Genomic DNA, 26,878 nt, shown 5'->3' with positions numbered 1-26,878 from the left:
ACCTGAAAATAACTAAGTGGCTAGCGAAGTTTAATAAAGTATAATATTTTACAACAAACTTATTAACGAATATTTTTACGAGGCCATATTACCTACTTATGAACTAGAATGTTAGTTAATCAAATTATCTTCTAACGAAGTTATTACACTAGATAAACTGTTCTTTATAATTTATAACATACCATAATTTATTCTTAGAATCGCGTCATTAATTTCAATAACCCTTAACGCTCAGAGCTTTATTAAAATTTATGTAATTTTTATGAGCCATTTGGTTTGCCGATCAATATTCAGATATCGACAGATATAGTATGCTTAACTATATTTATTGCAGACGATATATTAAAATTTTGTAATCGTTTTAAGCATAACATTAATTATTAACTACGCAACAGTATTGTTCGACAAAATTTTTTATATTATCTCAAACTTAAATAGTGTGCTAAATCATAAGTCAAAATTTAACTGTTAATATGTATCTATTTCTGTTTGGTACTATCGAAGTAATATCATAATAAAAGGTCTGCCAATAAAAACGCCTCGCATTTCTCGAATGAGTCAGATGCAATGATCAATTTGATAGTGGTGTTATAAATTGCAGATATCTAAAGAGGTTATTAACCCGGTTCAGGGTAGGTTGGGTTGAGTGCTTATCGTCTGGCAACAGTCCAGCATGGGCTTATTGATGACGTCAAAGAAACTATGAAGCTTACTGCATTAGGTCTACATCTCAAGACAATAGAGAAAAAAAAGATATCCGATGGACATGGTTTCAATATCGTTAAAGTTTCATTTGTTATAGTGGATGAAAATTCTTTAAAATGTATAATTGTTACATAGGATTTTCCTAGCTGATCGAGAGATTAAATAGCAATGGAGCCGAATTTGGCAATTTTTTTTTTAATAATTTTACAGAACAACAAATAACAAATAACAAACACGCACCACTCATAAAACTAAAAATCGCTTTTCTATTTTGCCACTTTTAATAGCCAGTTACTAGCAAACCTCAATCTATTAAAATTGAAATGTTACCTGGCACATTTTTCCAGCAATTAAAATCATTGTAGGACGTATATATTTGTATTTTTCAAATAACAATCTATTGAAAAACCGTCACAAAGAGAATGTGCACACAATTTAGTTATGTGTCACTGAAAACCAATATACATAGGTTTCGTAAGCTTTCCATCAATCGGCTGAATATTTTAACGGTCTTGTTTTAGTGTTCACACTGTGTCTACTATCACTATAAATTTACATCAACTTTTATGATATAAGAACAATTGTTGTATATTTTGTATGTTTAGTTGGAAACATTATTATCTCATTAATCGACCCAAGAACACTGACACTGACAAAAGATTAGTTAAACACGTGCAGTAAAAGAACACCCAAAACAGAAGCTTTGTTTCAAATTAGCAACCGCCAAAGAACCACTGACATGTTATCCCAAATTCTGAAGCTAAACAAGCTGCCATTTAAATTTACTTAATAATGTTAAACAGAGCTCGGATAGAAGCTACCAACGTAACTACCCGTGTAAGTGAAGTTTGTTAATTAATACAACGTACCTTGTGGCTTGTAATGTACATTTAGAGCATAACATAATTTGCTTCGAGGGATGGATAGAAGCTCTTACTAATTCTGAAATGTATTTGTTGCCGCGATAAAATCGTGCAGAACGGAGCGTTGCGACTGCGTCATCGCGTCGTCACGTCGCGGCGTCGTGCGATTGGCCGCGGATTGACCCCACTGTCCTCTACGACTTGGACTCGCCACGCAACCGCTGAGCAGGACACTCCCTCATTAAAATTAATTCTACCAAACGCATTCTGTAATTTTGAAAAATAAATTAATACGCGCAAATTTATTGTCTTCTTCTTTCGTCGTCAACATTTTCTGGACCTTCGACACCGGATCACATCCTGGATTTTGGAGACGCAATCGGCAAGGAAGTCGCAAAATTACAGTGCAGTTCGGTAAGACGGCCAGCTAATTTATCCAACCCTGTAAAGCTTCATCTGAGTGATACTGTGCTTTGTATATTCCAGAGCTTTCGGTGTTGCTTGCCTCCTCACGTGCTTTTACGCTACCGAAGAATCTGCTTCACGTGGCACGTAAGTACTTGTAGCTTTTTACTTCAGTCATTATGTCTCTTTCTGAGCAAAAGGAGCTTAAGGATTTGAGGAAAAAAAGGGGATTAATCAAATGTAGGTTAACGAATTTTAAGAAATATGTTTCGTCTTTTGAAAACGTGGATCTTGATACACATCAAAGGGCAGAACTAAAATTACGTATACCAGGTGCACAAAGTTTAATGAACGATTTCAACCAAGTACAAAGTAAAATCGAAGATCTTGTCCCGGAGTCAGAAACGGATAAACTCATAGAATCACGCGTAGAGTTTGAGAGGGAATATTATGTTGTCCTGGCGATGCTGGACTGCATGGTAAACCCAGATAATTCCGAGGATAGATCTAATAAATCCATTGACTGTTCCTTAGCGCACGACCATACGACCTGTAACAATTTTAATAACGATTCAGTAAAATTACCGACTATTTCTGTACCTAGCTTTGACGGTTCACATGAACACTGGGTAGAATTTCGCGACACGTTTTCATCCTTAATTCACAATTCGAAAACAATACCACCGGTTCAAAAATTCCATTATTTAAAGGCGAGTTTAAAAGGCGATGCCAAAATCGTTATAGAAAACGTTGAATTTTCATCCGAAAATTATCTGGTTGCATGGGAGCTTTTATTACACCGTTTTAATAACACGCGATTGATAGTGCAAAGTCACATTAAGGCAATATTTTCACTTCAAAACGTCTCAAGAGAATCGGCTATTCAATTACACAATTTAATTGATACAGTTTTAAAAAATTTACGTATTCTTAAAATCTTAGGAGAACCCACGGAATACTGGGACACTTTGATTATTTATATCGTAGTTTCAAAGTTAGATCCTACCACTGAACGCGAGTGGGAACAATTTAAAAACACTTTTTATAAAATAAACAAGGACAAAATTATTAAACTAAACGATTTATTAGAATTCATTAAAGAAAAAGCCGATTTATTAACTACACTATCCGTAAATCACAATAAACCTAGTATTTCAAATAACTCAAATAAATTTTCTACTTACCAAAATAAAAATTCATCATCCAAAATTCATTGCAACATAGTTTCGGATAACAAACAATCTAAATCGCAATCCAATAAGTCGCGCAGCCATTACAAGTCATGTTTGCTATGTAACGAAAAGCATCAGCTGTATTCATGCCAGAAGTTTCTCGACTTATCCCCGCAACAGAGGTTTAAGTTAATTACGGATAAAGACTTATGCATTAATTGTATGCGTCCAGGTCATTCGGTTGGTACTTGTCTTTTTGGTCCGTGTAGAAAGTGTGAACAAAAGCACAATAGTTTACTTTGTGATGCAATTAAATTATCACCAATTAAACAAAATACAGTGACGTTAACTACGTACGAGCACCCCTCGCTTACTAATACGCATCCCGTTTCAGTGGTTTCAGTAGATAACGCACACATGCAACTTCAATGTATTAATCACGCACAAACCGTTATGCATACAAAGGATGACAATTCTTCGCAACAGATTGTCATATTGTCTACGGCGATAGTTGAAGTATATAATGAATCGGGTGAGTATTATTGCGCACGCGCAGTTCTAGATAGCGGAAGCGAGCGATCCTTTATAACGCAATCGTTTGCAAATAAATTAAATATACGAATATTACAGTCCACTCAACATATTCACGGTGTAGGTAATTCTATTACGCAATGTTCGCAATCTTGTAACATTGAAATTAAATCGCGCGACGGGAGCTTCACTGCCCGTTTTCAATGTTTGATTTTGCCCCAAATTACATCAAAGTTGCCTACAACCACGGTTAATTTAAATCAATTTAATATTCCTCACAATTTATTGTTAGCTGATCCCAATTTTTACGAAAGTCAACCTATTGATTTACTGATCGGTGCTGATTTATTTTGGGAATTAATAACCGAAGGAAAAATGCGCCTGAAAAGTGGTCCTTTCCTTCAAAACACCAAATTAGGTTGGATAGTGTCAGGTGCAATTAAATCTTTTCCGTATACTAGTAATAAAAAATTATCACATATTAATTGTAATTATTCGACGTTATCCACGGAAGATGATTCACTCGATAAGTTAGTTAGGAATTTCTGGGAATTAGAAGAATTATCCGCGCCTAGCAATAAATTACAGCAATTATGGAGCGAAGATAATATTGCTTGTGAGGAACATTTTATTCGCACAACACGTCGACTTTCCGATGGTCGTTTCTGTGTTTCAATTCCGTTGAAACAATCACCTGAGTTATTAGGTAATACACGCGCACAAGCTGAACGTCGTTTTTACGCGTTAGAGAAACGTCTTCAGCAAAATACTAATTATAAAAAGATGTATTCTGATTTTATACAGGAGTATATTAATTTAGGTCATATGAGTCTCGTCAATACGTATGGGAATCCGCACTATTTCCTACCGCATCATGGTGTGTTTAGGGAGCACGCCACCACAACTAAATTACGCGTAGTTTTTGATGCGAGTATGAAGTCTAGTTCCGGCGTATCATTAAACGACATACAAATGATTGGACCTGCTATTCAAGGTGACTTGATTTCTATTTTATTACGTTTTCGCGAGAATAGGTATGTTGCATGCGCTGACATTGAAAAATTTTACAGGCAATTGAATATTGCTGAAGATCAGCGTGACCTGCAGCTGATCTTGTGGCGGGATGATCCCTCAGAGCCGCTGAGGGTGTACCGACTCAACACCGTGACGTACGGAACGGCATCCGCACCGTATCTAAGTTGTAGATGTTTAAAGGAATTAGCCAAACACTCGAATATTCCGTATGTAGCCGATACTATTAATAATTGTTTTTACGTTGACGATCTCATAGTTTCATCGAATTCTATATCCGAATTAGAAAATATTTGTAAAGAAACTAGTAGTCTTTTAGATTCAGCATGTATTAAATTACGAAAGTGGATTTTTAGTCATAATTTAAATTTAATTACGCCTAGCGTTAATGAATCGCAAACACACGATCTATGTTTACTGAATAAAACTTGTAACAATAAAACTTTAGGTATCGGATGGAATAGTCTCGATGATTATATTTATTATTTCACGCAAATTATACAAAAGAGTGAAGTAGTGACAAAACGTATTATTTTATCGTGTGCTTCACAAATATACGATCCGCTAGGATTATTGAGTCCGTTTATTACTATCGCAAAGCATTTATTACAAAGATGTTGGTTGTTAAAATTGACGTGGGATGAATCGGTTCCTAACGAAATTTCGCAAATATGGGATAAATTTATAAATGGATTATCTTTTCTTAGTAGTTTACGAATACCGCGTCACGTTATGTGCATTGATCCAGTGCGAACCGAACTACATATATTTACCGATGCTTCACAGGTCGCGTACGGAGCTTGCGCATACGCTCGTACGATCAATGCAACAGCTGATGTCACAGTGCGCTTGATATGTTCGAAGGGTAAGATCGCGCCGACTAAACCTACAACTATACCTAGATTAGAGTTGTGTGGTGCGTTGTTAGGTGCACGATTATATTATAAGCTTATTGGATCACTGCGTTCAAATTTTGATAAAATTGTATTTTGGACAGATTCAACTATCGTTTTAGGTTGGTTAGGTATGCCTATTAATTTATTAAAACCTTATGTTCAAAATAGGACGGCAGAGATTCACGAGCTGACCAAGGAACATCCATGGCGTCACGTCACAGGCAAGGATAATCCAGCCGATTTAGTCTCACGCGGGCAAAGTCTAGAAGCGCTTAGCTCCTCATCTTTATGGTGGGAGGGTCCGTTATTTTTACATAATGTACATTTTGAATTGCCCGATTTAAAACATTCCAAATTAATTAATACAGATTTACCGGAAATTAAATCTACAAATATTTGTTGTCACATAAGTAATAATTTAAACGATAATTTAATTATTTTTTCTCGATTTTCACAATATAATAGACTTAAACGCGCAGCTGCTTATGTATTACGTTTTATTAATAACGCGCGAAATAAAACTAATAAGTGGACAGGTTTATTATCAGTCGAGGAATTAAATCGTGCTGAATTAACGTTAGCAAAGTTGAGTCAACAGGAATCGTTTCCCGATATTTACTATGCGCTTAAAAATAATAAAAATATAACGAATATATCAGGCTACAATCAAATTTCTAAATTAAATGTATTCTTTGACGCAAATAATAATTTAATTCGTGTAGGTGGGCGTATTCAAAATTCGCCAAATTTTAGTTTTAATAAAAAATTTCCTATTTTAATCGCAGCTAATCATCATTTTTCACTTTTGCTTTTTCGGTTCGAGCATGAACGTTTACTCCACGCCGGGCCACAGCTTCTACTGTTTACGCTCAGAGAGATGTGGTGGCCGGTCGGCGGCAGAAACCTCGGAAGGAAGGTGGTACATTCGTGCATGCGCTGCGCACGACTGCAACCGACTACGGTCGCGCCTATAATGGGGAATCTACCGCAGGAGCGTCTGGACCAGGCATGGGCGTTGAATCAACGGACTAGTTAAATTAACCGTCTATGTACACTCAACGATTCGACTAGTCCATCGTTCATCAACGGACTAGTTGAATTCAACGACTAAACAAAAGAGTCGAAACGCTCGTCAACGCGTCCGCGACGGTTAACTCTTCGACGTGGCCGTATAATAGTCCACCGTAGACGGCTAAACGACTCGTCGTAGACGGCTCGTCAGTCGATACGTTTGTATCAACTACCAGTTGATAGTTCAATATTTTTACCGTTAATTCCGTTTGACTTTTAATGAGATTACTATGATCAATGCTCGAAATATTGAAAAAAAAGGAGATTAATTTGTATTAATTTGATATTATTGAATTGTCTTAAAAATCTAAGATATTTTTTTTTATTCAGTTAATTTATTACATATCATAAGGATTACCTACCTATAATAATATATTGAATAATGTTAAAATATCGACTATAACTAACGACTTAAAACGACAAGTTAAAACATAAACAAAAACTTGGTAATAGATAGGTGATAAATATATAATTGTTAAAAAACAGCTCTGACTTTTTCTTTACTAGAGACAACCCTGACATTGAATTCTTTGAAAATCTATAATTCGTAATAACTTCGTGGTAAGAATGTGGAATTTTACATGTAGAGTGTAGACCTCAGTTCAAGGTAACGAACGTTCGATTACCAATACCGTCGCGCGTCGGTCGACCGTGTCAATTCGTTTCAGTTTACACATCGACTAGTCGAAGATTTTAACTAGTTGATCGACTAGTTGATGAACGACATTTAACGGTCTAGTCTCGTTGATGAAAAATGCGTCGACGACCCATTCCTAGTCTGGACCCAGGTTATCCGTTTATACGTTGTGGTGTCGACTACGCTGGCCCAGTGTTCACGTTGAATCGTAAAGGCAGAGGTGCTAAGTTGCAAAAATCGTACATATGCTTATTTATATGTTTTGTTACACGCGCGGTTCACTTGGAACTTGTTAGCGATCTATCGTCGGAATCATATCTATTAGCTTTGAAACGTTTTATATCGCGGCGAGGTAAACCCGTGACTATCTTTTCTGACAATGGAAAGAATTTTGTCGGTCTCATGAATGAGTTCAAAAAATTTTTAGCTACCTGTTCTGATGAATTTAAAGCATATGCAACTTCGCAAAATATTAATTTTAAAATGATACCTTTTTACGCTAGTCATTTCGGGGGATTGTGGGAAGCTGGAGTAAAAAGCTGCAAGCACCATCTCAAACGTGTAGTAGGTAACGCACATCTAACGTTCGAGGAGTTTAGCACAGTATTGACCCAGGTTGAAGCTGTCCTGAACTCCCGTCCTTTGACCCATCTTTCCACAGATCCCAATGATTTCCTTCCACTTAGCCCTGCACATTTCCTGGTTGGTCGTCCGCTGACTGCACCTGTAACGGCTGAGCTGCTATACGACGTGCCTGAGCTTCGTCTCCCGAGGTTCCAGAGGGTGGAACAAATACGCCAGCACTTTTGGAATCGTTGGTCCAAAGAGTATGTCTCCGAGATGCAAACGCGAACCAGATGGCACCAGCACAAGGGGGATCTCAAGGAGAACACGCTCGTTCTCATTAAGGACGACCGATTGCCGCCGTTGAAGTGGAGCTTGGGGCGCATCCACGCGACATATCCGGGGAAGGATGGAGTAGCACGAGTGGCCGACATTCGTACTGCAGACGGCATCGTGCGTCGGGCGTTCACTAAAATTTGTCCGCTTCCTTCACCAGATAGCTGATTCTTCGCTTCGTGGTCGACAGTTCGTTGGAACCAGCACGTTCCAAGGCCGGGAGCATGTTGCCGCGATAAAATCGTGCAGAACGGAGCGTTGCGACTGCGTCATCGCGTCGTCACGTCGCGGCGTCGTGCGATTGGCCGCGGATTGACCCCACTGTCCTCTACGACTTGGACTCGCCACGCAACCGCTGAGCAGGACACTCCCTCATTAAAATTAATTCTACCAAACGCATTCTGTAATTTTGAAAAATAAATTAATACGCGCAAATTTATTGTCTTCTTCTTTCGTCGTCAACAGTATTCTATAAAATTTAACAGCTCATTGGTTCATTTAGAACTGAAAATTAGGCTAATTAGGTGAAGACATTAGATGCAAATAAATTAATTAAAGTAAGTTTTAATAAGGTGTGAGAAATGACTCTATTTCTTAAATGTCATACGAACATAAAGCAGTTGGCATATTCTTGAATAGTTACAGTCTTTAAAACATTGTCATGTTGATGATTGAAATATTTTCTTGATTGAACTTTCTTCTGAACTTATCCTTCAAAATGTTCCCTGTTTCCATGATAAATAAATAAGAAAATGACAATACTTAAATATTTCTTTGCTTTAATAATTGTAATAGCTTGAAAATTAAATAGCTGCGAATAATTCGACTGAAAATACGTGTAACAATATATTCATAGCACAGTTTAATAAACTGGTTGCGTAATTAAATAGTGTTTATAAGCGACGAAGCTTCCAAACAATGAATTGGACATTACAAGTTGGGCCGCAATGCAGTACAAATGATACGAAATTCTAATTGCGATTTGATTTCGCATTTAATATCGTTTTAATCCAACTGCAAGTCAGTTAAGTGGTTAAATGGTAAACAACATGTATTTCAATTTTATAAATAGATATCTGAGTTTTTGGAATATAATGTTTCCAGAATATTTAGGGAAATGATACAGTCGCGTCGTCCTGTTTTTTAGCTTATTGTTCAAATAATCAGATTCTATTATATATCTATTCTACACACAATAATTTATAAATAGTCCACAGATAAGACCAAACCAATAACTTCGTAATTAATTCTCATAGGTTTTATTTACAAAGAATTTTATAATAGAGAAGACGAAGTTGCACACATCGCCATATTAAAACTTTCCTCATAAGATATCCGCAAACGTTAATCGCGGGTAACTTTGCAAACGTGGAATAAGATTGTACTTTTGTAATATATGAACTTAGGAAACTATATGATACATGGTAATAATTAAAAATAGTAATAAAGCGAAACATAAACACAAAAAATAAATGTCTATCATTTTATACTGTATGAAATAGATATATATATATATAAGACTATTCACACTTCTTATTACAAATTAATATGTGGTACTATAACTTTGGCACATAAAATACATGATGACTCGGTCGATCCTGTTCTAGAATCATATTGAGATTTTAACATTGTTTGTGTTTGGTGAATTTATAACAATTATTGATTTCTTCTACAGTACATTTTAATACTATCAAGTAGGCCCTAAAATTAACGGTCATTAAAACTTCTCGAAATAGCCATTAATGAACTTGGTATCTGGAGTCTAGTTCGATAAGTGCATTCAAGCTATTTATATATTTAAGCACGCTTCTCGACTACGATTAGGGTTTGGTCACGAAACCGGGCAGAGCGTTTAGCGTTCTAAAGCAACCCCTTCTCAAGTTAAATCTTTCTTTTTTTCTAGTAATATTTCTTAACGAACGCGATGTGCATAGTTAACTCACATATTTGTTTGTACAATATTATTATTTTTATAACCTAAAGTTATTCATTTCAATTAGCTATTATTATTTATTTAAAATAATCGTCCATACGTTTTCGTCGTTGCCAACACAAACTTATTATACAATACATCACACTGTAAACCATAAGTCGTAAACAGCAAACATAACGATATAAACAGCAAACACATAAAAGAAACAAACAAAAAAATAAAATACAGCCTCTACAAGTCTACAGTATACAGTACATACTTCAGCGTCCCGCTGCGCCGCCCAAGAAATTACATCCCTAATGTTAAAACTCAATTAAACGATCCTTCACTTGATTTCGTGGTCGGTTCCGTTTATCGTGCCACTTATGGACAGAAATAGCCCGAACATGACGCTAATGAATCATTAATGTTATTAATTATATGCAATGGATGCAATCGATCGCTTTAATCTTGATGCCACTTACATCAATCAGGGACCTCCCTCCGTTTGTTCTTATTTTATTTAACATTTTGTTGTTTATAATTAGCGATGAACGACGATATTAAATGAAGATAATGTTTGTTGTAAAAGAGAAATTAATAAAAATACAGACAGACATGTAAAGAAGAAGTAATAGTGGGTTTAATTAAAACTCACACATTAATTTAAAAGGTAATAAAAACAAATTAAGTGCTAAAACACTTGATAGTAAACAGTTAACGTACTAGAATAAACATGCTGTTCCCGTTTCCACTATATTATGTGTCGTTTAAGTACGAAATGCTTGATCTAAGGACTGATAACAGTCCCGTCACGTTGAGGTCAAACTACCTTATCACTATACATCAAAAGATAAAATTTAAGAGCATAACTTAAGCTACTTTCTACGAATGCAGCCTGAGAAATGCTGTAGTTTATGAGGATCATAAATTTTATTAGAAAATTACACTTTATTTATGCCTCTCACGTAAGAGAACTGCATAAGGATGTTAAAAGAGAAATTTCTCGTACCAAATTGCAGCCTAGATTTTCTGCATAAATGTAAAGTCAACACAAATACTGTTTCTCTAACATCTAATTTTGGGTCATTTACATCTCGTTCGCTTTATTGTTTTCATAGAATTTATAGCATTTATTACACAGCATCCGAATTTATAAAAAAATAATAAAAATGAAGCAGAATGAAAAGACTTATCTATTGTAGTGGAACTTAAGTCTTCTATCATTATACATCTTTGTGAGAGGCAAGTAGGTTTCTTGTGTGGGCTATTTTTCTAATGGCCCTCCAGCTCAAAGTCAAACAAACGGGCTAATTACGAGACCACGGAAGCAGCTTCATAAATGGCTTCATACGTAGAACAAAAATAGATTCTGCAATTAACTATTCCATATGTCAAAAACAGTAATCTATGGGCACAATGACCGTAGGACACACGAACATCCAGACAGCACATATCTCGTAAAATCATTAGCGATATACAATTACAACGCGAACAATAGTGAGAAAGTGCTTCGACAATGAAATTCACGGCGCCGTGGGAAAAACAATGCAAATCACATTTCTCGTCTTTTTGCCTACAGTCTGTACTGTCGCGTAAAAAGGAATTTAATAATGACGTGCTTCAGTTAAATTCTTCATGGACTTTGTGCGCGAGTGTACATAAGAGCTCTTTGAGCGTGTTTTACGAAGATACTTGTAGAATGTTTTTGTAAGGATACGTTAGCAGTTTGGGAGGTAACAAGTCAAAAGTATGGCTAGATTAAACGAACTGTCAAACTTTACTTAGGTTCTCGGGTTTGCAGTTGAGCGTTCGCTAACGAAGTATTTAAACAAAATAAAACATTAAATTTAAGGTAAAATTAAAATAGACTATACATATATAACACTATATATGACCATTATAATAAATAACTATAGTCGCTCACTGTTAAAAACATGCTTTATTACAAAATACAAATCAATTAAATTGCAATTAGATACTATTTACTACACGTAATACGATAACATTACTGCGACTAGACCGGGAGATACTGACACAAAATTTCGAGTCATTTGTAACAAGGATGGCGGTTCTACAGGGGTCTTAGTACGCAATGACAAAAAGAAAAATGATGGTGTGAACGCTGGTACCAGAGGCGGCTCGTGACAAAATTTTATGGGTGTTCACTTGAAATAAAACACTGAAAATACATGGTGTAAAGCAGTACATTTATCAAAAAAATTACTTATAAAGGAAATACATACGTCTTTCTTTTTGGTGTGCAAAAATATCTATAACTTAAAGCGACAAGACATTCGTAAATATCTGTTGTTGCTTTCATCACAACCACACAACCACGGTGTTTTCACATATTGTTCAGATTTAAACACACGCGTATATGTTTTCGTTTTTGTCGTACATTTTTGCGTAAGATCAAGTTCAGGCCGTGGCGGTCCCTTAGCTTTACATTCAAGCCGAATTTGTAACGTTTTATCACACTTTTTAATGAACGCCACATTATAATTATTGTTCATTTTAACACTCACAAGTAATACTGATAACTACAGGCTATTTCAACACGTATTTTATAATTTTAATTAGAAAATTGCATGAATCGCGCGCGAGCATTGAAGTTGACTCGAGTGTTTGTTTATATTAATAGAAGTGGTAACTGGCAACGTCGCACCGCGCCGCGCGCGCTATCGCTGTCCTGCCGGGCGGTAAAAACGAACCGGCAACGTTTGCGGGTGCGCCGCTCTGAATTTTGCTACTTTTCCATAGAAAATCTTTTGTTTCACGCGCAGGGCTTTGGCAAAACCCTCTCTTTCACTCCTATTGGATTTCGTATTAGGAAATGTACTAAATCTTTTTTCATTGGATCGCAATCGTGAGCGCACCGCTTCGCGCGTTACATTAATACAGTAGGTATTATACAGGTGTATGGGATGATGGAATGATGGATATATTCATTGGTATTAACAGTAGTTTTAAAGATTACGATTGATTTTAAATAGTAATAATTAATGTTAATAATTAAATTAAGGAGTATGATTTTATTATAATTATTTATGGGAGTTCACTGCACCAGCGCTCCTTAGGGCGAGCCGCCTCTGGCTGGTACCGGTGTCTTAGTCGCATGGGCGTTTGTCGAACTCGTCGGAAAAATAGCGAAAGTCAAACGATTTGTAACACAAAAATTTTAGAATTTACCGATAGCCCATAAAAAAGTAGTAGGCGGTAGTGTCATGCCATACTTTTCCGGTGTGACTTACAGCCCGCCATACCGACGCGAATGTGTTGATTTAAATAAAACAATCATTCAACCATTTGTACCAGGCTAACTTTTGCACAGGTAACTATCGTCGTGCAGCCATTTACGAAAATCGCCATGCCATACTTTTCGGACGATTCCAAATGGTCGCCATACCGCCGAAAATCTGCAAAAAATTTTTATTTCGCCAAACTTTTTGTACCAGTATTGCATTTGGATTTTTGGAGAGTATTTGATAAAATGTGACCATTATTATATTTGCCATACTTCTAGTAGGGGGAAAAAGTGCTGTAATACTTGAAAACTTAATTTATTATTAATTTATATAAGTGAGGATTTCCAACACTTAGATCTTTGAAATTTTGTATTTATATTTGTTGATCCTCAAACTTACAGGAAAAATAAGTGCCATACTGTTACAAATCGTTTGACTTTCGCTATTTTCCGACGAGTTCGACTAACGCCCACGCGACTAAGCCGCCGGTACCAGCGTTCACGCCATCGTTTTTCTTTTTGTCATTGCGTACTAAGACCCCTGTAGAACCGCCATCCTGTTACAAATGACTCGAAATTTTGTGTCAGTATCTCCCGGTCTACTACCATTCAATCTTCATATTCCATTTCAATATTGGTAAACAATGGCTCATTATTACAAACAAACAAAAACAAATTTCACCTTCAAGAACATTCATCAATTGTTATTAAAAAGCACGTACGTTTCACATGTACAGATCGTGTTAAATCGGTATTGATATTAAAGGCTTTTATATTGCAACGTTGCAATATTATAATGAAAGAGAAATCAAATCGTCGTAATATGTACCTAAAGTTAATTTGAAATTGGTGGCATTTTGGATGGTATAATGAAATGTACCCAACATTGCTATGTGCAATTTTGCCTAGCTTAAGTAAATTTTAAAATACAATGTGATTCATGCTTAAGGTAGTGTAGGCGTTAGATTCCGGGTTCGATCCTTTGTTAAGATAGTGAACATGGAACGCTGTTTGTCTCAAACCCACAAACCAATAAAACTCTTTAAAATAATATCTGCAGCTTCTATCTTTTCCCTTTTAAAGAACAAAATTGCATTAAGGTTATTTAGATTTTCATTGATATCGCATTGATAATTCTATTATTTTACCTTTTAATTTTATAATATACTAGCTTTCCACCTGCGGCTTCACCCGCGTTTTCTAAGAAAAACCCGCATAGTTCCCGTTCCCGTGGGATTTCCGGGATAAAACCTAGCCTATGTTACTCGTGGATAATGTAGCTTTCGAATGGTGAAAGAATTTTTAAAATCGGTCCAGTAGTTTATGAGCCTATTCATTACAATCAAACAAACAAACAAACAAAGTTTTCCTCTTTATAATATTAGTGTAGATCAAATTCGTCTAAAATTCTAAAAGTAGCGTTTCTATCACAATATTTTCGCTTTACGCCGAAAATATAAAATTAGTCCATTGTCCGCACACATCTCTAATCCGGCTTAGAGATAGATATTAATCAGAGCCGGAAAAAATAGACTTTTAGTAGAAACCTTAAATATTTATGCAAAATATTTATTGCAAAAATTGATCATTTGTATTATTCTATAATGTATAACTACTGCGTAAACCAATACCGTTTCGCAGAACAACAAACACGATACATTTACCGCGAAAGCTTCACCTATATTTTATTCACAACTCATGCAAATATTGTCGATAAAGGCCTCATCTCGCAATTTCACAAACTGTAATCGAGCTATCAGTAAAAACTAAGTACCGACGGGAATTCGCCGAGCCAATTTTTCAAGGATCATTTATCACACGTGAAATCCTGTGACATCGACACATTTATACACTTCATGGTGATGTTCTTTTGGAGCGAAACACATTATCGATATCGATACATCGCCGTTAAGTAATTTCGACAGCTCTTCGTTCAAAGCTTGTCGTCTACGTCGAGAAGCAAATTGTCTTATTTTCAGTTCTTAGAAAGATTTCTACGGACTCTTTTTGTTTGGCATTTCGTTTTTCTTTTCGTGTCACCGTTAATACAAATGAGCAGTCGACTGATTTTCAATGAAACCTACTGCGATAACTTTTTGTATTGTCAACCTTTGATTAAATTTAGGATCTTGATATATTTGTAAGATGAAAAAATAAGGTAGATTCAAGATTCAGGTCAAAATATATATACGATATTAACGACATGATCACAATTTTCGAGCAAGTGTGATCAATTTCCGAAACGTGCTTGACCTTACTCTTATTTTTCGCTAAATTAATAAACAACATATCAAATAGACACAAATGTTATTCTTATTCATATAGTTCCATCATTTGTTCCATTTCTATTCGGACTATAAATTGTCAGTAAACTCTTTCTAATCCTGATTATCTCAATTAATTTGCACCAAAAACCGCTAGTTATAAGTTCTCGCAAATTTCGCAAATTATAATTTTTTAAAGAAGAACTTGTAACTAGTTCTCGCAAATATCTAGTTTAAATAGAAATAAAAATATTGAAATACGCATTGGCTCGCGGTCCGTCAAGGTCCACCGCGCGGTCGTCAATCCAGTTTGCAGACACAGTCTGTTTGCTCCACCGGACTAACTGTTTTACCACGTTGTGTCCAAATAAATCACCAAACCTTTGAGTTATATTGTACATTAATATACGTGTTTTCACATGTATTATATTATCATTATTGTAGTATGGCTGTATCTAGTATGAACCTTCGCAAATATTTTTTTTAATCCAAGTGTACAAAGTGTACACTCTACACATAGGTATAGATTATATTTTTATTGGCTGCACTTGTATGATTTTTGCATAGAGCTTTCTCTCAAAAATATAATTATCAAACATACTTCAACCAATTTATGCACAAAGCCTAAACTGTACAATTCCATTATCCAGTAAACATTTCAAACTCTAGAGCACTCGACTGAAATTACAGGCTTTATTTCCATGCAGGGTATAAATATCCATCATAATAAACTCGCTCAATTACGTTATAAAATGAATCCTATAATCCACTTAATATTCGGTCGATAAAAAGCAAAGCCAATTCCTACTTATAGTCATATCGTACAATACCACTTGAATCTTGCACGGCTAGTCGAGACAATAAAACACGAGCTATGAATTTTAAATGAGCCTCGTGCATTCAAGTTTTCCGCTTCCAATACCACTTGAGTAAAAATAAATGTAATAAACTATGACTGACAAGAGTACTTCGTACAAGTCTGGCAATCAGCGCAGCATTTAAACATGTATACGTATGTCATTAAAGGCGTGGATAAGGATAATAATTAGAGTATTTATCATTATGACAGAACCGCAAATGGGCAATGCGTCTCTTGATAGTGAGATATTCCACCCATAATCACTTTAGGGTATATGACCTACTTCAATTGGAGTTAGAGAACTAGAAGGGATGGTTCGAGCGATCATTAAGAAACTTGGATTCTGATTATGATCCATGATAACATAAAGTATATTCTCACACAATGTCGCTGAAAGTCTGTTCGAGGATATTTTTGACATTTCGGCTATGATTTATTCCAGCAAACTCTATTTCAGCTCCTAATTACCAGACATAAAACATTCCCGAAACTCGGAATAATACGCCAAAACTTAAAGAGCCATTTTTCATAAAAGAGACACCCAGGATGCCCTATATCCAAATTAACTTGAGAGAATATTCTGCGTAAAAAATCTAGTCTAATCTAAACAAGTACGTCAAGTAAGAAGTAGTACATTAGAGGGATGGTACATAATAAGCCCAACGCTGATGCAGAATTTACATAGCTGACATGGATTTGTTAACTGTCATGCTTTCTATAAGTTTAGACTAACTCTATATATATTGCTATTTGCATAATTTTCGGAAGCGTTGCGGACTTGACACAACGTGTTCAATTTAGTCGACTACATAAACTACGAGTATAAATGCGAATTTCTGAATGCACAATTCACTGTGGTTGTATGACCGATTTACATGGAATATCTCGTCCTCTCTGCTTTAGAATATAAATCTATCTTATTATTATTGTATTTTTATTTGTTGAATCACAATTTATTTTACGGAGTTGCTCAAGGCATTTTAGACGTTTGCGGTTTGAATTCTCATCTATTTTTGTAGAAAGCTGATCAATCAGCCTAGTAAAACCAAACAACCGTGCTATCTGCCTGATAATAATACAACATTTTTAGTTTGTGTTTTGAACCAAAAAGTATCTAAAACCACATTAGGTATACATAATTTTTAAGAGGGTAGACACAAATAAAATAAGAATTTCCAAAATAGATTAACTAGAACCGTTTTGAACAACAAAACTCGAAACAAATTAAGACAATTATGTTCTTAAATCGTTTCAGCAACTCGCATCGCAACAAGCCCCATAATTTGCACAAAAAACCGGCATCTTGACAGTGAAATGGCGGGGAAAATTCACGACAGAGGACTTCCTCCGAACCGGTTTACAGAGACTGTGGTCCTACCGGTTGCTGAATGCAAAAAGTATAGATAAAAACGGAAACGTCTATAGACTCGCAATATCCTACGGATGTAAAATAATTGTGTTAGTTATATCAGCTATCAAGATCTGTGAACGAAAGTTAACCAGTTAGTTTCTGTTCTACCTATTTGGGTTGGACAGTAATCAATACGGAATTTCCCTAGTGATTTGAAGATGATTTAATTGGTTATTTCCTGAATACAATAATCTTTTCTATGATTGACTTTAATATCGTGCAGGCAATTATTTTTTTCAATATGTAGGCGTATCTCATCATTTACGCGTCACTGCTCATCAATGGTTCACAGTCAAGCGTGTTCACATTCTATGACTACAAAAAATGATACAACATTAAAAAATTCTTATGATTCATTAACTCTTGTATAATTTCCGTAAAGGAACACACGTTCGAAATATTTTGAGACAACTCTCAATTTTTGTGTAAACTCGAAACTGGTTTCGCTCAAGGTTATGAGATTGTTGATTTAAATACTTACCAAGAATTTACAAGAAATGCAAAAAATAATTATTATGTGGCCTAGAAGTTTTAATTATAGCGTACTGTATTATATTATAATATCTACGCAAAGTCTTGAAATTATTTTGTATCCAATGTCTTGTCATCCATACTAATATTATAAATGCGAAAGTAACTCTGTCTGTCTGTCTGTTACTCAATCACGCCTAAACTACTGAACCAATTTGCATGAAATTTGGTATGGACATATTTTGATACCCGAGAAAGGACATAGGCTACCTTTTATTGCGAAAGCCGACGGCGAAGCCGGGGCAGACCTCTAGTTTGAAATAAATAACTAAAAAATTTTAGGTATCTGAGGAAATATTGAGAACCTACGTACTAATACTTCGTTGTAAACGAGTACTTAGTTGTTTACTAGATATCTTTACACTACAGGAAATATAAAAATAAACAGGTAAAATATAACTGAGACCAGTTTATTTGTTGTATTTCTGCAAGTTGTGTTAATAGTCGGCTTATTTCAACAACCTGTTTATTTCGTTAAAGCTGTGTTATCTTTTTCCACGTGGTGTGTACCTCATCGCATTTGTTTGGGGTCTAAGTTCTAACTAAACCTGATATTTTATCTTTAATCAAGTCTGATAAAGAATAGCAAATAACACATATGTTACTGACCTACTGAGCTATCAACGTGTTTTTATAACAGTCAGCCGGTATAGCTTTAGAATTGTTATACCAGAAGTATAACAATTCTCAGTCACACCTGATAACAGAAAAAAATCAACAAGAAATTAAATATTTCCCGATTACCTACTTATATTCCTAAACGAATCCCTAAATACTTTCCCAATAAATGCCATACATGAAGTACGTTCTCTTCTCTAATCTAAACAATCCAAGGTTATTAACACATTGTGTTACTCAACTCATACACCTACTAAAATCTTATCTCTTCACACCTTCCTACTACGTTTTAACCGTACATTTAAATGATATCATCATAACATCAAAGCTTATCCAGCAATACGAGTATCACGTAACAGAAATGGTCCTACGTGTGAACACGATGATTCATCCGACCCACATCGCCAGAAACGACCATAAAAGATAACATATTTACTCGACCTCTTGAGGTCGTGCAACGTAATTAAGATCATAGTGTGCTTACAGGAAAATTAGAAAAACTTGACACTTCTGCGTCTTCTACATCTGTGAAAATAAAATAACTAGGTACCGTAGACTTGAATAAAAATATGATTTTGATGTAGCATTTGCTTTTAACTTGAGTCATCTTTACTCGGATATACCTAATTTTTATTGTCACTTTCAATTTTGTTCAACCGATCAAAAGCTGACTCATCCACACTCACTTTTATGTTGACTATGCAAAATTTCTTGTTTGCTCCCAGATTTTACATCTACGCTTTCTTTGCTATTTGCTTTGAAAGGTCTTCAGGTGACTCTTTTTCTAAATTACATTGTCTTTGCTTGTGATACAAAAATAAACAATATACAAAAAAAGAACACACTGGAAACTAGCCTAGTTAATAATATTTTCTATAAATGAAGCAAAGGATAGGAGTATTAAAAACGTAGTCACTGTTACAATAAAACGCTCATGGTAACTATTTAACTGTTTTATTAACATTTGTAAACTGAGCAATAAATCAACAAAGTTCGAGTAGTGAACCGAAATTCTATATTGCTTTCGATTTAAACATGGTAATGAATCAATCAATCAATAGAACTAGCATTTAACAAGTCCGTATTAAAACTATGATAACTCATTGCTTATACAACCGTACAATTACCATTTAATTCCACTATCAAACCTGCAGTGTTCAATTCCTTTAATACTATGCCATCAACATAACGGTTATTATTACGCAGGGCAAAGACCTTGTGATCTATAGATTCATTGGAGTGTATTAATAATTGTAACAGCTTTCACTCAAGCGCAATCAAACCCTCTCGATGCCTGGTTATTTATGTCCAGGAAGCATATCAATAATACGAGCTATTAGCAGGTACGCGTTAAGCTCTTATAACTACCCACAATCCACATGCACTTAGCTTTTGCGATAACATTTGTATTAGGATCAAAATTTTAGCATGAAATAGACGCATGATACCCGGTTTTATGCCTAATGGGGCGTATCAATGGGCTGCTATTCTGTATGTATAGACTATCTCAAAGTTAAAACCCCAAATTGCTCATCGTCATACTATGGGAAATTTTACTGAGAGGAAAGATGACTCAGTTGAAAAATATTGCAAAATTGTTTATAATTTTAGCATGCTAACAGCTAGACCATTCAATACTATTCATATCACATCTGACAATAATTATTATCAACTTGCCCGACTTTGATACTCATAATTACAACTACACAGTCATCAACTCAACAATCATGTTTTCCCCCACACAATCAACAGCATGCAAAATATAGCATTTAAATATAGACTAATCAATATCTTTACACGAATTAATAAATATTAATCCGATCCGTTGTTGGTAAAAATTAAAAATGCTTTGGTTAGTTTTGCCATTCTGCAAAATTTTGCTGACTGCGGGTAACTTGGAAAAAATTTTAGTCAATTTTAATCCGCTTTAGATACAATCTTAACACAAGAAAGTTCTATAAGTGCACCGCTAATCTACGCTTAACTCGCTCTGGTCCTAATCAGAAGCGGTCATGACTTTGTAAAGAGCCCATTACGCCAATCTCTCAGTTAATACGCTCAAATAACAAGGGTAATGACACGACAGATGTGTTAAATTCGTGTAAATTGCGTGGAATGTATGCAAAGGATGGACGTTACATGACCGTGGTAATTAATTGTTTAAATGTGACTAGTTGTGAAAATTTTACATTAACATTGTATGGATATTAAGCCATTAGTATAATAAGTTGGTATCGTTATGTTATTAAATATTTCTGTTATGATGCCATTTAATTATATTATACGGCATCATGATTTTAATATGGAATGTCAAAAACTGTAATAGGTAGGTGTTATGCTGTACCTGCATTAGTATGTACTTCTTCTTCTTTGTTTTCTATATGGTTTACGAATATTTGAACTTCAGCGAATACATTATTGAATACTTACGAAACCTTTAATTATAAATTATTCTTCCAATTGGTTCTCTCCGGCTTACAAATAAAATTGACAAATTTAAAAATAGTTTTATACCATAGCCAATCGCAGAAGAACACCAACACAGGAAATCTATGGCGCAGGAAACGGCTGAATCAGATATTTTTAACTATCAAATTTAGACAGTATTTCAAGAACTTGTCCATAGCAGTCAATCGATTTGGTCTAATTATACACTTTCCGATAGCAATTAGTGCCGCGTAACAAGTTACGTGATCCAATATCAATCTTTAAGACAGTCAGCAATAACTGTTTGCGATTTGTAATGAGAAATCAAGTACGATAATCTTAGACGTTTCTTGCACGCTTCACGGTAATTCACGCCAGATTGACTCCAAGTCTTCGAACCGCGTAATAACAGTATCTCCAACAAATTAATTCCTATCCAATATCGAAGATCGCAATGACGCGAGATTTCCTTTTGCAGTTCAGGGTATAAATGAGTCTGAGATTAGTAATGGTTACTGATAAGATATGCTTAAGTGAATAAAATATGTAGTAGCATGTCAAGATAAACGAAAATACGTTCTTTAATGAATTTATATCTTATATATATAAAAATGAATCGCAAAATGTGTTGGTAAGCGCATAACTCGAGAACGGCTGAACCGATTTCGATAATTCTTTTTTTATTATATTCCTTGAAGTACGAGGATGGTTTTTATGTAGAGAAAACGAAAATATGTACCACGGGCGAAGCCGGGGCGGACCGCTAGTTTCAAATAAAAAAAATGTGACGATTGTTTTGTTATTTATTCCATTTTTCTTAAAGTCATACGGCACGCATAGACTGATGATAGAGATAGACTTTTTCCGTTTCAGTAAATTTTTTGTTATTTTTTTCATATATTTTTGTTTCATAAGAAATTAATTTATGATTGCAAATTGCAATTATTTCGTGAAAAAAGCTTGAGTTGTAAAGACAGGAAATACAATTTGTAAATAGGTATCTAATTACTTACGTAAGGCACCTCTCTCTTGAAGCTAGAGGCGAAGACATTGCAATTAAATTTAATATTGCATTTTGGCACTTATATTGCGCACGAATAGCCGTGATATTTGCCGCCATAACAATAACTGAAAATACCGATTCCATTTAGTTTCAAAGGTATCACTAGCAGCTGTGAGAAAACGCGCGACCGGTCACATTTCTATTTTCTAATATGGCTGAATTCTGAATTGTTCTTCGCAGTCAAGTTTCCGTAGAATGATATCTTTGTGCGAATAACGGGCACCAACGGTTTTTGCACAACTAGGCCTACCCCCGACCCCGCCCGTGGCTTTCGAAACGCTTCGGTTGGCGCTAATTATTTGGTCACAACGTTTTATTGTATTTAATACGAAGACAGTTAAGGACATAGGAAGTGCAGTTGATAATTACCTAGTATTGAACGCGTTTTATTGAGTTTTAGGCATGAATAGTACACACACATTCTACATACTTCATTTTTTTTAAATATGTAGGAACCACCTATATATCTACTTACCTAATTATAGAAGAAATTTAAATAGATATCTATCTATATACCACACATTATAACAATTATTATGAATGAGCGTTAGCTATTGAATAAAGGCTACGCCACGCATTGTACATACTGGTAAGGTCATATTTTTTATCTGGGTTAAATAAATAGATTTTTCATACAAACGTTAATTAAAAATTATTAACACATACCTACTTGACAACTGTTTTCAAAACAAAAGGAAACTAATGGAATGACACTTCAATGAATAAGCACCAACCTAATCACAAAAACTATTTTATCTTCCTGATAACAGGTGCACGCTCTTGATAAGCTGAAATCCATCAACGAGATTTGTAATAAAACACTGTTTATTCTTATAAGACTATAATTATTATAATTGTACTCTGTCTAGTAAAAATATGAAATAAGGTGGTACCTGTTATAACTGCCAACATAAGCGCGAGCGCCGCCACACCTGTCGTTCCCACACGAAAGGACCTCATCTTGTCTCTTTTCAACACGTTTGTCGCTTGTCCGTATAAACAATAAAAAACAAAGAGATTCAAATTCTGCCTCCTCAACGGTAAACGTCTTTCCTTTTCAACAAAAAACAATGCACATGCGTTTTTGTTTCACCTGCGTTACGCTTACATTCATATAAGATAATGTAACACACTAAATACACTTGAAAAGTTTTCTCAACATTTCTAAAAGCGTCCAAAATGTTGTAAGATTGCGAATTTTCGTAAGTTCATTGTGGGCATATATTGCAATATAAACTTTAGAAATAATTTGATCAACAAACTTGTTACGTGAAGTAAATTCAGAGACGAAAAAGAGGTGCGTACGTCCGTCCTCTACGAGCGCGAAGGCACACTGGCGCGACGCGAGCGACACCGGCCGGCACGAGTGAAAGAGGAACTAATGGGCATCATCCAAGGTAGAGTTGAGAGTACGTTGGCTCGAACCTCGCTTGAGAGCTCTGCCGCTGCGTGACGCAAGGATTTAAAACTAGTTGTCCGTTGTTGTTTATTATTTTTAATTCTTTGGATAAGAATGATTTGTCACACATTCCAGGCTATGCGCATGCTGGCGGTCATCTCGAATGCCTCAGTTCTAAATGTAATAAAATTTAATGCGAGCATAAGTATTTTGATTTATTCGATACAGTTTTTGAGATATTACCTATGTGCATGTTGTTGTTTAATGTTACATAAATGATATTTATTCATCTTGTTAAAAAAACTAAACTACTAATAATTTAAACAGGTTGGTTAGTTAGTACTCACATTATAATTTACCTAAGTATATTATTTACAATTTCAAAGAAAAAAATATTGTTAAATTATCTGGGTACTATTGTGTAAAATAAACATTTTTTATGGTTAAAAAAACATTATTTATGACAACAGAATGCTATTATTTATTGCATGATACAAGATACTATCTGCTGCCCACGACACCGCTTGTGTTTATCTAAGATTCTAACCGCTCCCCTCTATAAGGAAGGTAGCGTAATGTCTTCCGGACTGTGCCATTAATTAAAAAAAAAATATACGTCCAGTACCTACCAAATATATCAAAGTAACTAAAAGACGAATAATAGGTACCTACGTATCTGTCTTAGAAACTCTATGTACATTTTTGTAAAAAAAAAACTGTTCTGTTCCAGTGATCTAAATTGCCAGGGCCAAAATTATGCAATCAGTATAGTATTTGATATAAAAACAATACATAAAATCTACATATGTGTAAAATAAAGGGAGAGTTGTGAGTAGGGCATGCACCCGGGTTTACCCGGTTCCGAAAAACCCGGGTAAACCCGGGTTTTTTGATGATCTTGAGAACCGGGTCTGAATAGTATGAAACCCGGTTCTCCCGGTTCCAACCAAAATATTAAAATATAAAGTATTATTTATATTTTGCTGCATCATTAATTTAACAAATTTATTGTATCTGGCAACGTCAGACTCACGTGCATCGCGAATGTTCGTGCCACGCCTCAAACGTGGCTCCGATTGGTTGTCTAACCTTAGATGCTATAAGTTTCCTACGGTTGTATTACAAAAAAAATTAGGCTTCGAAAATGACAAAAATTAGGCTACAGAAATATTTTTATTAGATTTCTCGTGAATTTGAAAAGCTGTTAATTTTACTGATTCATATTTAATGATCCAGTCATGTTTTTGTTTTTGGTATCAAGCTGAAATTTATATCGAATACTCAAGTCTTCGGTCCCTTTTACGTGAAAAAGTCGAACTCACAAGCCAACGCATCAAAAGATACAGCCGTAAATGCTGAAAATTTTCGAAAATTTCGACATTCGCATGAGACTCAAAACCTACAGCTGGGTACTTTTCATGTTTTTATGTGATATTAATATTATGATAACAAGAGCGCCGAGACAACCGTCAAAACGCTAAGGAATAGAATACGCTATCGATACAAATTGACATAAGCGTATGATGTTTTGCCTAAGGATTCGGTCACACTACCAACGACGACGACGACCACGAACAAAATTTTCATCCAGTCGAAATTAAATAAATTGTGCAAAACACAATTAAAAAAATTTTTTCGAGATCAATGGATAAAAAAATAGGTTTTTCGTAGAAACGGTAGTTTACCTTTTTTATAGCTATAATTTTATGATGTACAATTTTGGTTCCAGGTGATTGTATGATAAACTTACCGTCTCGGCGAAAATCGCAAAAAAAAAATTTTTTCCGAGTACCGTAATGACGGGAGATTTAAATATTTTATTTTGAATAAATTTTGGCAAGATTTGAATTTTGGTCGTGGTCGTCATCGTCGTTGGTAGTGTGACCGAACCATTACCAAAATATCATGAGCTTATGTCAATAATTAGCGTTAGCAATTTCTATTCCTCGGCGATACTGACGTTTGACTAAGGGCCAAGGTACTTTTATAAGACTGATAAATAAAGAGAAGTATTGAAATTTTGTTTCTTTATTAATTTAATAAAATCAGACACAAGCCGCGTAAAATAAAGGCCTATCAGGTACTTTTACAGTTACTTTTGTTTAATTTCGTATTTTTTCCGAAGTATTATAAAAGAACCGGGTAACCCGGTTCTACCCGGTTCTGAGCTCGATTTGGAACCGGGTTTCAAAAACTTGGAACCGGATCCGGTTCTGCATGCCCTAGTTGTGAGTTGTGACTAATCCGGCTTTATATCAGTGAGTCATGAGCATTTACCTAATTGAGTTCATTCATAAAATCAACTGCTACTGAGCGTAAGTATCCTTTTAATTTCAATAAAATACGAGTGACATTTTAATTAACAATTTATGATAATGACCATACTGGAGATATTATACTTGATTAAGGAGATATGTTTGCCGTTACTTTATGTGCATCTTATGCAGATAAAGTAACGGCAAAGGGGTTTTTTTTATCAACAGTGTTAAGTTGGTATTAAATTTTATCATGGCTAATTGAAAATGACTTCATAATGTCTCACGAAAGCCTAATTATGGTAATATGAAGTTTTTAGTTTATTTTGATAGAGCGGTATTTGAGTTATCTTACTATAGTTTATACTCTGTTATCCCATCAAAAATAATACTTTACTATGTATAATTGTATACCGTATACCTATACGTTTATGTTTGACAGACCGACTATTCAACCTGACTTAAAACTTCTGACCTTACTGCACACTTGAACTTTAAACAAAAGCAACGCTCTCTAATGACTTTTTGCGAAGTTATTAAAAGTTACATCATAGCCCTAAACTAAGCCTAAACTATTTTAAATACCTATGCTACAATCCTTTATCATCTGTGACGTGAATACAAAGTAGTACCAGTATTATATTATCTGTGGCAGTAGTATATAATCTGTGGCACATGTC

At 35.0% G+C, this 26,878-nt stretch overlaps 1 protein-coding gene and 2 long non-coding RNA genes across 5 annotated transcripts in view; all 3 read right to left on the bottom strand.

Annotated features, from left to right (window-relative positions):
* The window catches only part of LOC149487002 (fasciclin-2-like), a 125,915-nt gene extending 102,014 nt beyond the window's left edge, over positions 1 to 23,901 (bottom strand). For all 3 annotated transcript variants that reach the window (XM_089696985.1, XM_089696986.1, XM_089696987.1), the window contains exon 1: positions 23,438 to 23,901. In XM_089696985.1, coding sequence (XP_089553111.1) covers positions 23,438 to 23,504 — 67 coding nt within the window. In that variant the 5' untranslated portion in view covers positions 23,505 to 23,901. The remainder of the gene's footprint in view (positions 1 to 23,437) is intronic.
* Positions 1 to 26,878, bottom strand: part of LOC149487000 (uncharacterized) — a 412,994-nt gene that overhangs the window by 337,345 nt on the left and 48,771 nt on the right. The gene's annotated exons all lie outside the window — the stretch shown is intronic.
* Positions 2,303 to 3,870, bottom strand: LOC149487003 (uncharacterized). The gene is made up of 2 exons (XR_016315864.1): positions 3,158 to 3,870; positions 2,303 to 2,523 (listed from the first exon to the last, which is right to left on the bottom strand). It is a non-coding gene; the product is annotated as an uncharacterized LOC149487003 (long non-coding RNA).

This window comes from Colias philodice, chromosome 7 (genome assembly GCF_061535455.1).
Source record: "Colias philodice isolate Cphi_HAF_F1 chromosome 7, ilColPhil1 Martin Lab GWU primary, whole genome shotgun sequence".
NCBI classification, from domain to species: Eukaryota; Metazoa; Arthropoda; class Insecta; order Lepidoptera; family Pieridae; genus Colias; species Colias philodice.
The sequence above is the reverse complement of the archived record's forward strand: the minus strand, read 5'-3'. Positions and strand labels throughout refer to the sequence as shown.